This window comes from Zootermopsis nevadensis, unplaced genomic scaffold (assembly GCF_977971745.1).
Source record: "Zootermopsis nevadensis isolate Lab colony 2312 unplaced genomic scaffold, Znev_1.0 Znev_ptg000003l, whole genome shotgun sequence".
Classification (NCBI taxonomy): domain Eukaryota; kingdom Metazoa; phylum Arthropoda; class Insecta; order Blattodea; family Termopsidae; genus Zootermopsis; species Zootermopsis nevadensis.
Window position 1 is genome coordinate 3,214,438 of NW_028259135.1, and position 13,070 is coordinate 3,227,507.

The 13,070-nt window shown below is 38.9% G+C and overlaps 2 protein-coding genes across 13 annotated transcripts in view; both read left to right on the plus strand.

Moving 5' to 3' along the window:
- The window catches only part of LOC110827942 (valine--tRNA ligase), a 22,192-nt gene extending 15,855 nt beyond the window's left edge, over positions 1-6,337 (plus strand). For 2 of the 6 annotated variants that reach the window (XM_022060126.2, XM_022060131.2), the window contains exons 14-19: positions 389-598; positions 1,049-1,160; positions 2,101-2,279; positions 2,972-3,121; positions 4,738-4,800; positions 6,197-6,337. In XM_022060126.2, coding sequence (XP_021915818.1) covers positions 389-598; positions 1,049-1,160; positions 2,101-2,279; positions 2,972-3,121; positions 4,738-4,800; positions 6,197-6,256 — 774 coding nt within the window. In that variant the 3' untranslated portion in view covers positions 6,257-6,337. Of the gene's footprint in view, positions 1-388; positions 599-1,048; positions 1,161-2,100; positions 2,280-2,971; positions 3,122-3,223; positions 3,801-4,737; positions 4,865-6,196 lie in introns of those variants that run through there. The other 4 variants (XM_022060128.2, XM_022060129.2, XM_022060127.2 and 1 more) reach the window with 4 other exon arrangements.
- The window catches only part of LOC110827951 (uncharacterized), a 22,052-nt gene continuing 15,291 nt past the window's right edge, over positions 6,310-13,070 (plus strand). For 3 of the 7 annotated variants that reach the window (XM_087361195.1, XM_087361207.1, XM_087361217.1), the window contains exon 1: positions 12,203-12,366. In XM_087361195.1, the coding sequence (XP_087217321.1) occupies positions 12,347-12,366 (20 nt within the window). In that variant the 5' untranslated portion in view covers positions 12,203-12,346. Of the gene's footprint in view, positions 6,448-7,560; positions 7,905-9,984; positions 10,321-11,083; positions 11,351-12,046; positions 12,367-13,070 lie in introns of those variants that run through there. The other 4 variants (XM_087361245.1, XM_087361222.1, XM_087361238.1 and 1 more) reach the window with 3 other exon arrangements.

Here is a 13,070-nt window from a genome sequence, read left to right on the forward strand (position 1 = left end):
TACTATTGCAAACTGGGTTGATTAAATGCCATTTTATAATGTTTACTGTTTATTGATTATCAAATAATACATTGTGGCTTGTAAATTATAATGACTACGAATAAAAGTTTCTGGTATTAAGAAAATTTTAGTGAGATTGGCAGAGAAAGTAATATAATAATTTTTTTAAATGTTTGTCACCATTTACCTCTTTACTAAGTGTTGATCTGTGGAACGAACTAAGCATTTTTATTTTTTGTGCTTTATTCCTTCATTTGTCAGAAGTTAATGGGAAAAATAATGACCAACAACTCAGGATAGCTAGTCTCATGGCCATTATCCACACTTGGGGCATCACAAAGCATGAATGCTAACCACCAAACTCCATTGTTTGTTTCTTTCGTTCTAGGAGACGACAAAGCCGGTCTTGAAATCGTCAGACACACAGGCTTCTGTTATGGCGTGCAGGACGTTGTTGTGTTGTTTAGACACAGCTCTTCATGCCTTGAGTCCTTTTATGCCTTTCATAACAGAGGAGCTCTATCATTATTTGCCCCGCCTCAGCGGCCATCACCGTAGTGAAAGTATCATGGTAGCACCGTATCCGACACCTCAGCAGGTGTGTTTTAGAGTGTAGCGATTATCAGCCCATCTTTTTAGGGCATTGAGTAAAAACACAGTGAACAGTAAAATTACACTCTCGGACCTCCCAGGTTAATCTTCATCTGAAGGCGTATTCAGAACGTAGGGAAATGAAAACATTTTACACAGAAGTTATGAGAAAAACCTTAAATGGTGGTTTTACTGTATCTTGATGTACACAAGTGATTCAAATTTGACCTGGAATTTTGGTCATAGCTTGTTAGTAAACTGTCTTATCTGTTTTTATATTAGGAATCTTCTTGTGGTACTTTTCCCAACCCATGAAATGGCTATGCAAAAATGACGCCCATCCATATTGTTGTTTATGAGAAATTATGAATATTCTGAGTAAAATTTATCCTATTTGCATGCAGTTTACTTAAAGTAAATTGTGCGATATTTTGCAAGAGTTGCTCGTGTTTTACAGTGGGACCAATGGAGGGATATGCATGTAGAAAAGGAAGTTCAGCTTGTAATAGACATTATCGCTGCGATTCGACGATTGAAGACGAAACACGGCATCAAAGATAAACCAGAAGGTAAGGAGTATAAATAACAAATATTGTGATGAAGAATAGTTTTATATAATTTTTAGGTACATCCCAAAATAAATTTTGAAAACTACCTAATTGTTTCATTATGTCTGTCCACATTTAACAAGGCCCAAACTACCTTACTGATAGTAATCAAAGTTGATTGGTGAGTTTACGCTAAGTATTGATAAGGCAGTTTGATTTTTATAGTATGGGAAGAAGGTATTTAAACACCCATCCTATGGGCCAGTCTTTATCTTCAGGGTTAATGGTTTATTGATGTGCTTGTGATGTACAGCCAGATGAACTATATGCGAGTCACAACACACGGTTGATAAAGCTTGAAGGACACTTGTATGAGAGTAGGTACGAACTCTGAACATTTTGATAGATTTTAATAAAACTTCAGAGATGCCTCTTATATTATATGAAAAATACTATGTATAATTTAGGGTCTAATTCATATGTCATCTACTATATATCTGACCACCGTGTGTAGTAATTAAATTAACGTGACAACTTTTAGTGAGGAAGAGCCGGGATAGCTCAGTCAGTATAGTGACTAGCTACGGGCTGGGCGATCAGGGTTCGATCCCTGACGGGGGCAGAGGATTTTTGGTCTAGCTTCTGTGTCTAGACCGGCTCTGGGGCCCACCCAGCCTCCTCTACAATGGGTACCGGGGTCCTTTCCCGGGGGTAAAGCCGGCCAGGGTGTGATGCTGACCACTCGCCCCCATCTGGTGCCGAGGTAAAGAATGAGTAGGAGCTATACCTCCGCTCCCCCAAACGCCTACATGGCGTATAGTGGGACAAACTTTACTTTACTTTACTTTTAGTGAGGTCCTCCTGTACCATATTTGGTTGGGATGGGCAGACATGCCCTCGCCATTTTGTGTCCATTGAAGGCCTAGTCTGTGTACAATGAGAGGTTTGTACTCCTTTGCAGTTCACATTGTGATGCCTTCAGCAGCAGACAGGCAGGTGTACAGTGAGCATCTGACTGTAGTGAAGGTTCTAGCAGGGTGCAGGAACGTTGTCGTAGCAGATCGGCAGTCTCCAGCACTCAAGAACAACTATGTGGCCGAGGCTGTGGGGCCAAGTGGCTGTGTGCATCTTATTTCAAAGGTGTTGTGTCTCATGTCTTTTGTGCAGTTGATTATTGTATGATTAGTTTTTATTTATTTGTTTAATATTAAGCCAAAAAATTGTTGTGTCTTTACAGTCTTATTTTGTGATCATTCCAAATATTTTATTTATGTGGATTATATTTCATTTCATTCTTTGCTGTTCTTTTGTTGTTTATTCTAAATGTTTAAATTGTTTCTGTAAATTGTAATATTTTTTCTTCTGGTGACCAAAAATTAATTGTAGCATTTTCATTTCATCTTTATCCACTTACCACTAAACATGTTTCTGTGCCACTTTGTACCGAGTCTGAATTTTCACTTGGTGACGTTACCATCTATCCCAGTTTTGCATAGTCTCTCCCCGAGTGAATATTGTGAGAATAACTAAAATTAGACAATAAATCCATTTTGTTTAGGTCCATAGCTACAGACCATTGATTATCTTTCCATCTCATTCGGACCTGTGAATATATAACCTCTGCGTTTTAAACAGGAGTCAGCGAGTCACTCTTACCAAGCATAATAATTTATTTTACCAGACTCTTATCTCCTCTTTCTTTCTTTTTCTTATTACCCCTGTTTCTGAACTGTTTGCCATTGTTCTGTAAAACTGTATTTGTGTTTCTTGCGGCGATCAGTGTCTGCGTCTGGTGTCCGATGCATTGTGTGTGTGTCTTGGTTATCTTGCAGCAAGTGATGGATGCTTCTGAACAGGATGCGCAGGCCTGCAGGCAGGAAGAGAATTTACTAAAGGAGCTGGAGAAGATGACTAAGATCAGAAGTGCTAGTGGCTACAAGATCAAGGCCCCGCGTCACGTGCAGGACGCTCACTTGCTCAAGGTGAGATCAGTAAACTGTTTGCCCTGAACCAAACCTCTTAACTTTTCAGTAGTTCTTCCATGTCATTTGGCAGAGTGTTTATTGTTTCTTCATTTCTTACAGTGCTCTGTGGAAATGAAAGGATGATTATGAATTGTGATTTGGGAAGGCTGTGTCCTGTTTGAAGTTTTGATGCTCACATTTGCCTGGTTGAATATCTCAACGGTATTTGGTGTGCTGGATGAATTTTGAACCAAGAACCTCCAAAATACATAGTGGAAGTTTTAATTACTGCATCATGCTTATAATATATTCTGATCGTATAACTGAAAACGTGTTTATATTGTTTCCTGTTAGTGGAGACCCGCCACGGTGGTCTAGCGGTCAGAACACTAGCCTTGTAAGCCTGGGGTCCCGGGTTCAATTCCCGGTGGTGCTCAAATTTATAACTTGTGTTGGGCAAGGCCGTGGTCTAGGCATCACGGAGTTTTCCTCCGGGGGCTTCCCCGGTTTCTCCGTGGCATCCCAACAATTACTCCACTCACACACAGAAGAAGGCAATGGCAAACCACTTCTGATCATCTCTGCCAAGAATGTATATGTGTATGAGCAGGTCCCTGACAACCTGAAGAGGATGGAAGGATCCTGTTCATAATATATGGACCTGTCGTCAGACAGAACACTACAAATAAAAATAAAAGTGGAGACCAGGAAACGTGTGTTTGTGTAGAAGCTTTCGTTTCATGAAAACCTAATAAGTCCTCGTGGAGTCTCTTTCATATGTAAAGAACAAAATATGACATTTTTTTCTGACTTCAAACTACTGAACATTGCAGTCATGTGGTTAGCGCTCCTGCTTCGTATTTAAGAGGTGCTGGGTTCAGGTCTTGTCCTGAAGTTTAGGTATTCTGAATTAGGTTTTATGTGGTTCTCTTCAGTCCTTACAAGTAAATACCAGGATAGAAGCTTGAATTAAAGCATGACTACTTTCATAGATAACATTTCCAATTAAGTATTAATCATCCATAGTCAGAGCTACTGAATGCATACAAATTTGCAAGAAGCTAAACTTTTATGAATTTCTCATTATAATCACTGATTATATTTTGTTGCAGTCAGCAAAGCACATTTAGTTTCCTAGTAGTGGTTTTCCTTGACATTTATTGTAACGTTGTAATAATTCTACTTATTTGGCTATGTTGGCAGTGGCTTCCTATAGAAACTAGGCTGAATACATACAGGAACAAATTTAAGTTGCGTGTGCTGTCCCTCACATCGGGGTCTGCAGTGGACGCGCTGTCTGAGGCGTGGGCCTTGTGCCGCTTGGTCGCTGGGACCGTGGGTTCGAATCCCACTCAAGCCATGGATGTTCGCGTTTTTCTGTGTTGTGCTGTCCTGTGTACAGATCGAGGCCTTGCTATGGGTCGATCCCTCATCCAAGGAGTCCTACCGAATGTCTATAGATCGAGCCAACAAAAAGTTGGGACCCGCAGTGCTCAGGCACTTGAAGAACGGGTCGTTCCCAGTATCCCAGTCCCTCACATCCTGCGTGAAATGTAAAAATAAGAGGATGGTGTTTTATTTGTATGTTTGACTCATTCTGTTTTGTATTTGTTTTTCATTTTCTTTCACCCCAGGTTCAAAGTTTGGAAAATGAACTGAGGCGAATCAGAGAATTGAGAGAATCGCTGAGAAGACAAGTAAATACTGATTCCTGATTATCTTATGTAAATAAAATAAAACTGTTAATTCTTTAGTTTACAAGTTTTCTGTTTCTTAGTTCTGGTTACGTGACTGATCAAGAAATGTTCTGCCTTTATTGGAACCTGCTGGTTCATTACTGTGTTTACAGTTGTTCGCTACCAGTACCTATTTTAAGCCAGATGGATTCAATCCACATCCTTACGATCAATTTTAATATTATGCTCCAGTCTGCAACTGTATTTTCCAATTTGTCTCTTCCTTTCAGGGTTTCCAACCTAATAATGCATTTCCCATCTCTCCATGTGTGCTACTTCTTCTTCTATGGCTCTCCGGTCCGTATTCGGTCCATGGCCTCCTCAATTCTCATATTCCGTTCGGTCGAGGCTTTCAGGTTTCGAAACATCTTCCTTTTTACGGTGCAAGGTTGTTAGCCTTGCGACAAACCCCCAACCTGGAGGACCAGGGTACCTTTCTTAGTCTGACCTCTCCCCCTCGACAAATCTGGCTACCACCAGCATAGCTCTTGGGGTCACTGAGGTACTCAAGCCCCACCACCACGACAAGGTGCAGGTACCATTAAGTGGGGTGGCAACTCATCTGGTCAACGGAATTAACTGCCAACTGATCAAGGAGGATCCTATGTCTTTTCTTTGTTAATTACTGCAGGAATCTTACAGGGGTGATCCACAAACCACAGTTTGATAACGATTATGAAGAAGTTCCATGTTATATACCCAACTCACTGCCAGTAGATTAAAAAGATTAATTAGTGCTAAAAGTATCATTAGACATTTTCCAGAGTTAGTTCCATCCACACAACTTATTTCTTTAAGATCCATCAATAATGTTATCCTCCAATCCCTTTCTCTGTCTTCCCAGTGGCTTCTTTCCAAGAGAGAGTTCCACCAAACTTTTGTATGCGTTTCTTGTTTCTCCCAGTCGAGCTATTAGTTCCTCCCCTCGTAATCTTTTGTTCATTATCCAAGCAGAGTTTGCCAGAAGACAATGTCATAACTTTTCCTCTTTCGTATTGTTTAGTTAAAATTTCTAGGTTATGTTATAGGATACTGTTAGTGACTATGTGAAAGTGCGTGAGAACGTTCTATCTCACAAGTGCTGCTACATTAGACAGCTTTTACAAATGTTTCTAAGGCAGAAACATGCAAGAAGAAAACAAAGGAAGACAAGGGCAAAGGATGATTAAGCAGAAAAGAAATATTCCGCCATGAATTTCAATAATATTTTTCGAAAAGCAACGGGTAAATTTACTGTTTTAATAAGTAATTTATCGGTTAGGTGAACCGCGATTTATTCTTTGGCAATCGTGTTGTTACGAAATAAGGTGATGGAGGGGCACTGAAAGCTGAGCTCAGAGCTAATCTTCTTTTCTAGGTAGTGGTTTGTTCGAGATCTGCGATCAGCAGCTCATTCAATTTCCTCGTCGCTCTTTAAGGGCTGAAATCCGCGTCTCGGGCCCATCAGAGCGTAATGGACCTATCAAACCAGACGAAGTGGCGCTTACATTGAGTTCTATAACGAAATCTGTCTATTGAAGGAAGCTTAGAATTTGAAGAGCATGGAATTCTGGCCGGTAGCACATCGAATGGAAGTCTTTCGTATCGTAAAATTTCCTCAGACCTTCTGTAAGTACTTTTTATTATACGTACGCATTATACTGTGTCTTAGATGATTCTTAATTTCTCAACTAGATGTCATACATGTCATGTCTTCATAGCTCATTACAGGCACTTCGTAAATACAATGGCTTTGAATTTGGCAGTGTCAGCATTAACCTCAAAATAGTGCTTGTTATTATCATGTTGGTACGCCTGGGCACAGCTTAAGAGTCTCCTCCCCTACAAACACTACATTAGGCCCACAGTTCGTTACAAATAATTCATGTTGCAAAACGTTTCGGAAAACCTTAAAGTCATCTTCTTACGAAAGTTTTATTTACGTTACACCCAATTTATTATTCTTATTTCAGATCTTACTTTTATGAATGAGGTTAGAATGATCTGTTGACAAGCTTAATACGTCCTAATATTTATTTACTGCTAAATTTTGGTGATTTGAGTTGTTCCTGTGTATTGTTTTATTAACATACCCCAGGTATGGTTTTCTTCGAATGATGTTTTTTTGAGAAAGACCTGTGTACAGCTATATTTTATTATTAAAAGGCACCTCTTCTAAATACAATAGAACCTCGATTATCCTTGGTAATTGGAAGAAGCAGGGGCCCAGATAATCGAAAAACACGGTTAATGGAAATTCTGTTTTATTAGATTTATCATCATCCATATAAGCAAATTACGAACATAATTGTTCATAGAAACATACGTATTCACATTGGAAAAACAAAAAAAAAACACTAAACACACAGTTTGGCCCCGGCTGCAGTACTCTTGAGTATTTGTTCTTACTGACACGCGTAGCAGTCCACGAGCTTTGCATTTTTACTGCAATGAAATATGTAGACAAACGCTACACCAGGGGTGCCAACCCGCGGGCCGCATGTGGCCCGCCTTGAACATTTTTCCGGCCCGCGAGATTCATCACACTTTTACAAAATATATTTATTTTATAATGGCCAAAGTAGTGAAAACCAATGTATTAAAAAAATACATTATTTGTGCATCCATATATTCAAAAATTATCTGTCGAAATTATGAGAAAAAATTAACTTTGATTTTAAAATAATATTCTTGCGAATATATGACAGATATTGCCTGTTTTATTCATGAGTTTGCAGTTATGAGTTCGCAGAATAATTAAACTATATTCTGCGAACTCATGATGCGCGTGCATCTTGGAACATCTAATATAACAAAAAAATGTCTATAGTGTATCTAAATCTAATATGGGGATATATAATTTTATATGTGGCCCGCGGAGTTATGATGCATTTCCAAAGTGGCCCGAAAGATCATTTGGGTTGGCCACCCCTGCGCTACACGATAACTTCCTCGCAGTTTCAGTGAAGATCTTATCTGTCTCAAGGCCTGTATATATGCTATTATGATGGCCTCTGGAGTTAAAGGACAAGGTGAGGCGTAGTTTTATTATCGGTTGAGTTGTCTGGACGCTGAAACTCGTACAAGTATGTAATGAAGCCATCCATTTTACATGCATAAGTATTATATAAATATATTGTAGTATTATATTTTGCATTAGAAATTTCTACTAAAATTTACAGAAGAAATTTAATATTAATCAGAACATAGCAGAGCATAATTAATACGATAATATTAAGTATATATTAAATCTTGTCCGTCTAATCACAATAATTCTTATTAAATATTAAAATATTACAATAATTAACATTTTAACATTTAAAATATTTAAAATATCTAAAATATTAAATGATGTTCTTTATCGAAATATTCGATTTACATTAGACCATCATTTTTCATGTTTCACGACATATTTTAAATGTTACAATGTTAATTATTGTAATATTTTAATATTAATAAGAATTATTGTGATTAGACGGACAAGATTTAATATATACTTATTATATCACAATATGACGCAACTTTACCATCTTACGATAATATTAGTAAATTAATGAAGGACAACGGAATTAAAATTAACATTTTCAGTATTAAAATTGAATCCCGTGCTTTTTATGGACGCAGCAGTGAATGCTTTATTGAAAGGAAATAAGAAAATATAAAATTTATCAAGACAACAGTCTCATAAGAGTATTTATTCATTTCTGAGATTGCGTCATTTGTAGACATATCTCAGTGTGTTTTAGTGCAAGACTGTACATATGGTGCGTGACCTTGTGCATACGACGTTGAACTTTCATCCAACGTACTCCATTATGCATTAGTATAAAATAAAAAAATTAATAGTGGAACCAAGGTTCCGGAGAATCTGACGTAAATACGTCTTTGTATTTAAATTATATTTAGGCAATAAATACAATGAAAGGAAGTTTATATATTAACTTTATTCTAAATATTCCCTTTATACGTGTTTTACAATTGAGTAAATAGTTTGATTAAGACATTGCTTATTTAACTATCCCTCATACGTTCAGCATTAGTTTTTGGTATTTTTTTTTTGAGAATTTCAAGTTTATTATTTAATACTTATATTTTTACGTTTTCTGTACTGTATCATATATTTTGCATTACGGACTCTCTTAGCTTCAATGTCATCCATCTTGTTATCTCTACCTAGTATGACGTAAATACGCATGCGCAGAAGTGTCGTGAAGTGCGATGCGCCTTCATTTGTATAAATAAATGTTTGTAGAACCTAAACCATTTGTGATATGTAAAATCTGAAAACAGATATGGAAATCTCAAGAGGTAATACGTATTTCGTACGCAATATGTCCCGATCCATCTCTTACGGTTTTCGAGAGGCGGGCGCTTAACGCGACAGATGCATTGAAAATTGTACACATTGGTTCATTAAAATTATAATAAATGTATAAATAATTATAATTACAACAAAATACATTACAGATTCTTAAAGGTCATTATTTACTGATCATTTTACATATAGGTTACATTACCCTTACTCATACCATTCCTGAGGAATGAACATTTAAAGGTTACCCGGCGCTGGATCGTTAACGTCTTCGTAACTAACGAACTACTATTCTGTGAACCCGAATGATACTGAAGTAGGCATTTCACAGGTGTGTCAGGACATAGGTGAAATTTTATTTTACGTCAACAGAAAATAATAATTAAAAAGGAATAATTTTTAAATTTCACGAGAGAAAAATGTGTGTGCGTACTACAGAATCTGGAATCTCTGGTATATTTTCGAAAGCGAATGAATAAACGGGTTTTGTTTACGTAAATCCATGAATAAGATGTATTTCCGAAATTCATGGAAATTCTTTCGTATCCATCCCTACATTTTGAAATAAAGCGTTTTAAGGAAAATACTTTATACTATAGCTACCAGACACTCCAGAGAGCGATTTAACCCTTACAACCCTCTATGTGTAGGTATCTCTGTATTTACGCATAAACGAAAATCTATATAACAGGGTGTTAGCGAAAATGCTGAAGGGTTGTCTTCTGGGTGGTAGCGTCGTATATAGTCTGGTAGAAGTTCACCAACGTCTCAGAGGTCCTTACTGTCTCCATCATCAGGGCGACGAGTGCTTAGTAGTAGAAAACAACAATTATTTAAATTTGTCTGTATCCTAGGAAACGCGATGTCAATAATAGAAACTCCAGTGTCGCCACTGTGGATGGACAAAAGGCTGTTGGCACTGTGGCTACGGACACAGTACGGCGAAGTGGCCGTGGCGGAATGTGAGGTGGAGAACGCCTCGTCCACGGGGGACAACTACATGAGCGTTATGCATCGTATGGTCGCTAGGACACCGGGCGGGGATTCCCACTACCTTCTGATTAAGAGTCGTATGGAAGAAGGACCGACGGCCAGCGTTATGAAAGAGAGCAGCATCTTCAGAAAGGAGCAGGAATTGTACGCCGTCACGTTGCCCAAGCTGCATGCTTTGCTGTACAAAGCAATGCCTGGTACGTTGTTAAAGTATTTCTATTATGTTGAAAAAATATTGCTGGCAACAATTTTATTACAAAACAGCTGCATGTTTCGACACCTGCAGTGTCAGTATCATCTTCAGGTCGTTTTACACAGTTTACACTTTTGTTGCATCCTTAAAATTGTCGTTGATGAAGTGTCAATGAAAGATGATATTGGCTTCGTTCTCCATCATTAGGGCGATGATCGCCCTCCTGTTAAGGGATTCTCGACCTTATGTATTCTGTCTTTGTTGGAAGGCGATTATTTATTGGGGATTTTGGGTCTTATGGGATAACAGCTGTCATGTGTATGTTGTTAAGGTGATTTGGGATAGTATTTATGATTGCCTTCGTACTACTTTAGATTTTTTCATCGTTTTTGACGGGTAATTTATTAGTATATTTTTTATTTATTTAGTGTTCTGTCTGAGGACAGATCCATATGAACAGGATCCTTCCATCCTCTTCTCGGACTGGGACCTGTTCATATACGTTCTTGGCAGATGATCCAGAAGTGGTTTGCCATTGCCTTCTTCTGTGTGTGAATGGAGTAATTTTTGGGATGCCACGGAGGAAAACTCCGTGTTGCCTAGACCACGGCCTTGCCCAACACAAGTTATAAATTCGAGCACCGCCGGGAATCGAACCCGAGACCTCAGTTAAAAACAGTTCTGAAGATAAAAGTGATTCCTATGATGACGAATGTGTTTTTCTAAACATGATTCGCTACTGCAGTCTTGGAAGATCCTGTTCGCAGGAAATTTCAAACCACTGGCGCCGAAGTGCATCTACGCCTGTGAGAGTTTCTTGGTGTTGGAGGACCTGTCTCCAGCAGGATTCAGGATGCTGGACCGGTTACAAGGACTGGACTTGGACCATTGTCTGTTGGTCATGCGCTCTCTGGCCAAGTTCCACGCAGCCTCCGTTCTTCTGCACGAAGAAGACCCGGACTCCATGAAAGAATATGAAGTCAGCTTCTACAGTGACCCTGTCGTAGCGAAAACATGGCCGCTATTTTCCTCAGGTTCGTACACTGTTTATAGATCACTGTATTGCTTATTTATCATCATTACCAGAATGATCTTGGTGTTATTTATTTGTTCCTGATATACAACCATGTAACCATGTAACCATCCATTTGTCACATTCCGCTCACATTATTTAACGAAGCTACCATTGCTCAGGAAGTATGGTTTCAAATGTGAAGATAATTAATGATATATAAGCAAAAGCCATGGCCTAATTTAAGGTACTATGTCGCCATTCACCTGTAGAGACTGAGGAATACAACTAAAACCTCAACCAGGGCAGGAGGTCTTCTATTGTGACGATGTCTAAATACGAAGCTTACAATTTCTTATGAAATTCGTGCGGCAAACATTATACCCAAGGAAAAGAATATATTTTTCACTGAATATATTGTATAAGAAAGGAAAATCCTGTAAATCCTCTTGGGGTCACCATTGTCCTGATTGATTTGAATGACGGGAGACTTTCTGAAGTGGAAAGTGAAAGCAGGGAAGATATTTAGATGTCCACTGGAGGCCAGAATGAATCGCATTTTATAGTCGAAAGCACAATTGAACCACAGGCTTGCAAACAGATTTCTTAGGCATTATTTTTTATATCGAGTCTGGATAAGCTCTGGCATTTCCTGATTTTTTTTTCATACTTTTGTGGATACATTAAAAATTAACACTCTGTCTTGTACGCCCGGAAGGAATGTCGAGAACTCTGGCGGAGGAGTTGGACTCGTGGTCCGATGAATGGAGGACCTACGCCGACAGGTTGCGGGACAACGCCAACTTACTTTTGATGCGTGTTCAGGAGGCAGTCAGGCGAGAGGAGGCGGATTTTAACGTGCTAATCCACGGAGACCTGTGGGTGAATAACATATTGTTCCGAGATCACACGAATGAAGTCCGCCTTGTTGACTTCCAAATGTCCCACTTCACGTCGCCTGTGATAGACCTGCATTACTTCATGGCTACCAGTACCACGTTGCAGGTGCGCATGGAACATGAGCAGGAACTCCTACAAGTGAGTAGCGTTTTATTCGGGATGATCCAGAAAAGTATCCCATAATGACGAGACTCGGTTATACACAAAATTTCTGGATTTATTTAACGTAGCGCCATTATATCAGTAATAGATGAAAGAATAATATTAAAAATTATTTATGAAGTAAGTTACGGGGACGCTTTCTTGTTGAATTACGATACTTCGGTCTGATGGCGGTTCCTTGTGAAAAAGGTGATGGACCTTTGAATGAATTTCCTATCATTTGTACGCAAACCTAGCAATGTTCCATACAACATTTATGAGTTTCATTCAAATCCTTTAGCCGCTATTTTTTTTTAAAAAAAATCACGTCTTCTAGCTACCCGGTATATGTTTTACGAGGTGCGATCGGAAAGTTTCTAGACTGCGCGTATAAAAACCCGTACACTTATCTCAGGTATTAAATTCATCCATCACCCTCGAAGTAGTTCCCCTGGGAGTGAACACAACGATCCCAACGCCGCTGCCAAGCCTGGAAGCATCCCTGGAAATCTTTCTTTGTCAGCCTGTCAAGCACCATCTGCGATTCTGCCTGAATCTCTTCTGTCGTCTCAAATCTCCTTCCCTTTAGCTGAATTTTCATCTTTGGGAAGAGGAAGAAGTCACACGGAGCTTAGAAAGGAAGTTGGGGTCGGTTCTTGCAAGATCTTTGAGCTCCTGACAAACGAGAAGTCGATTCTGCT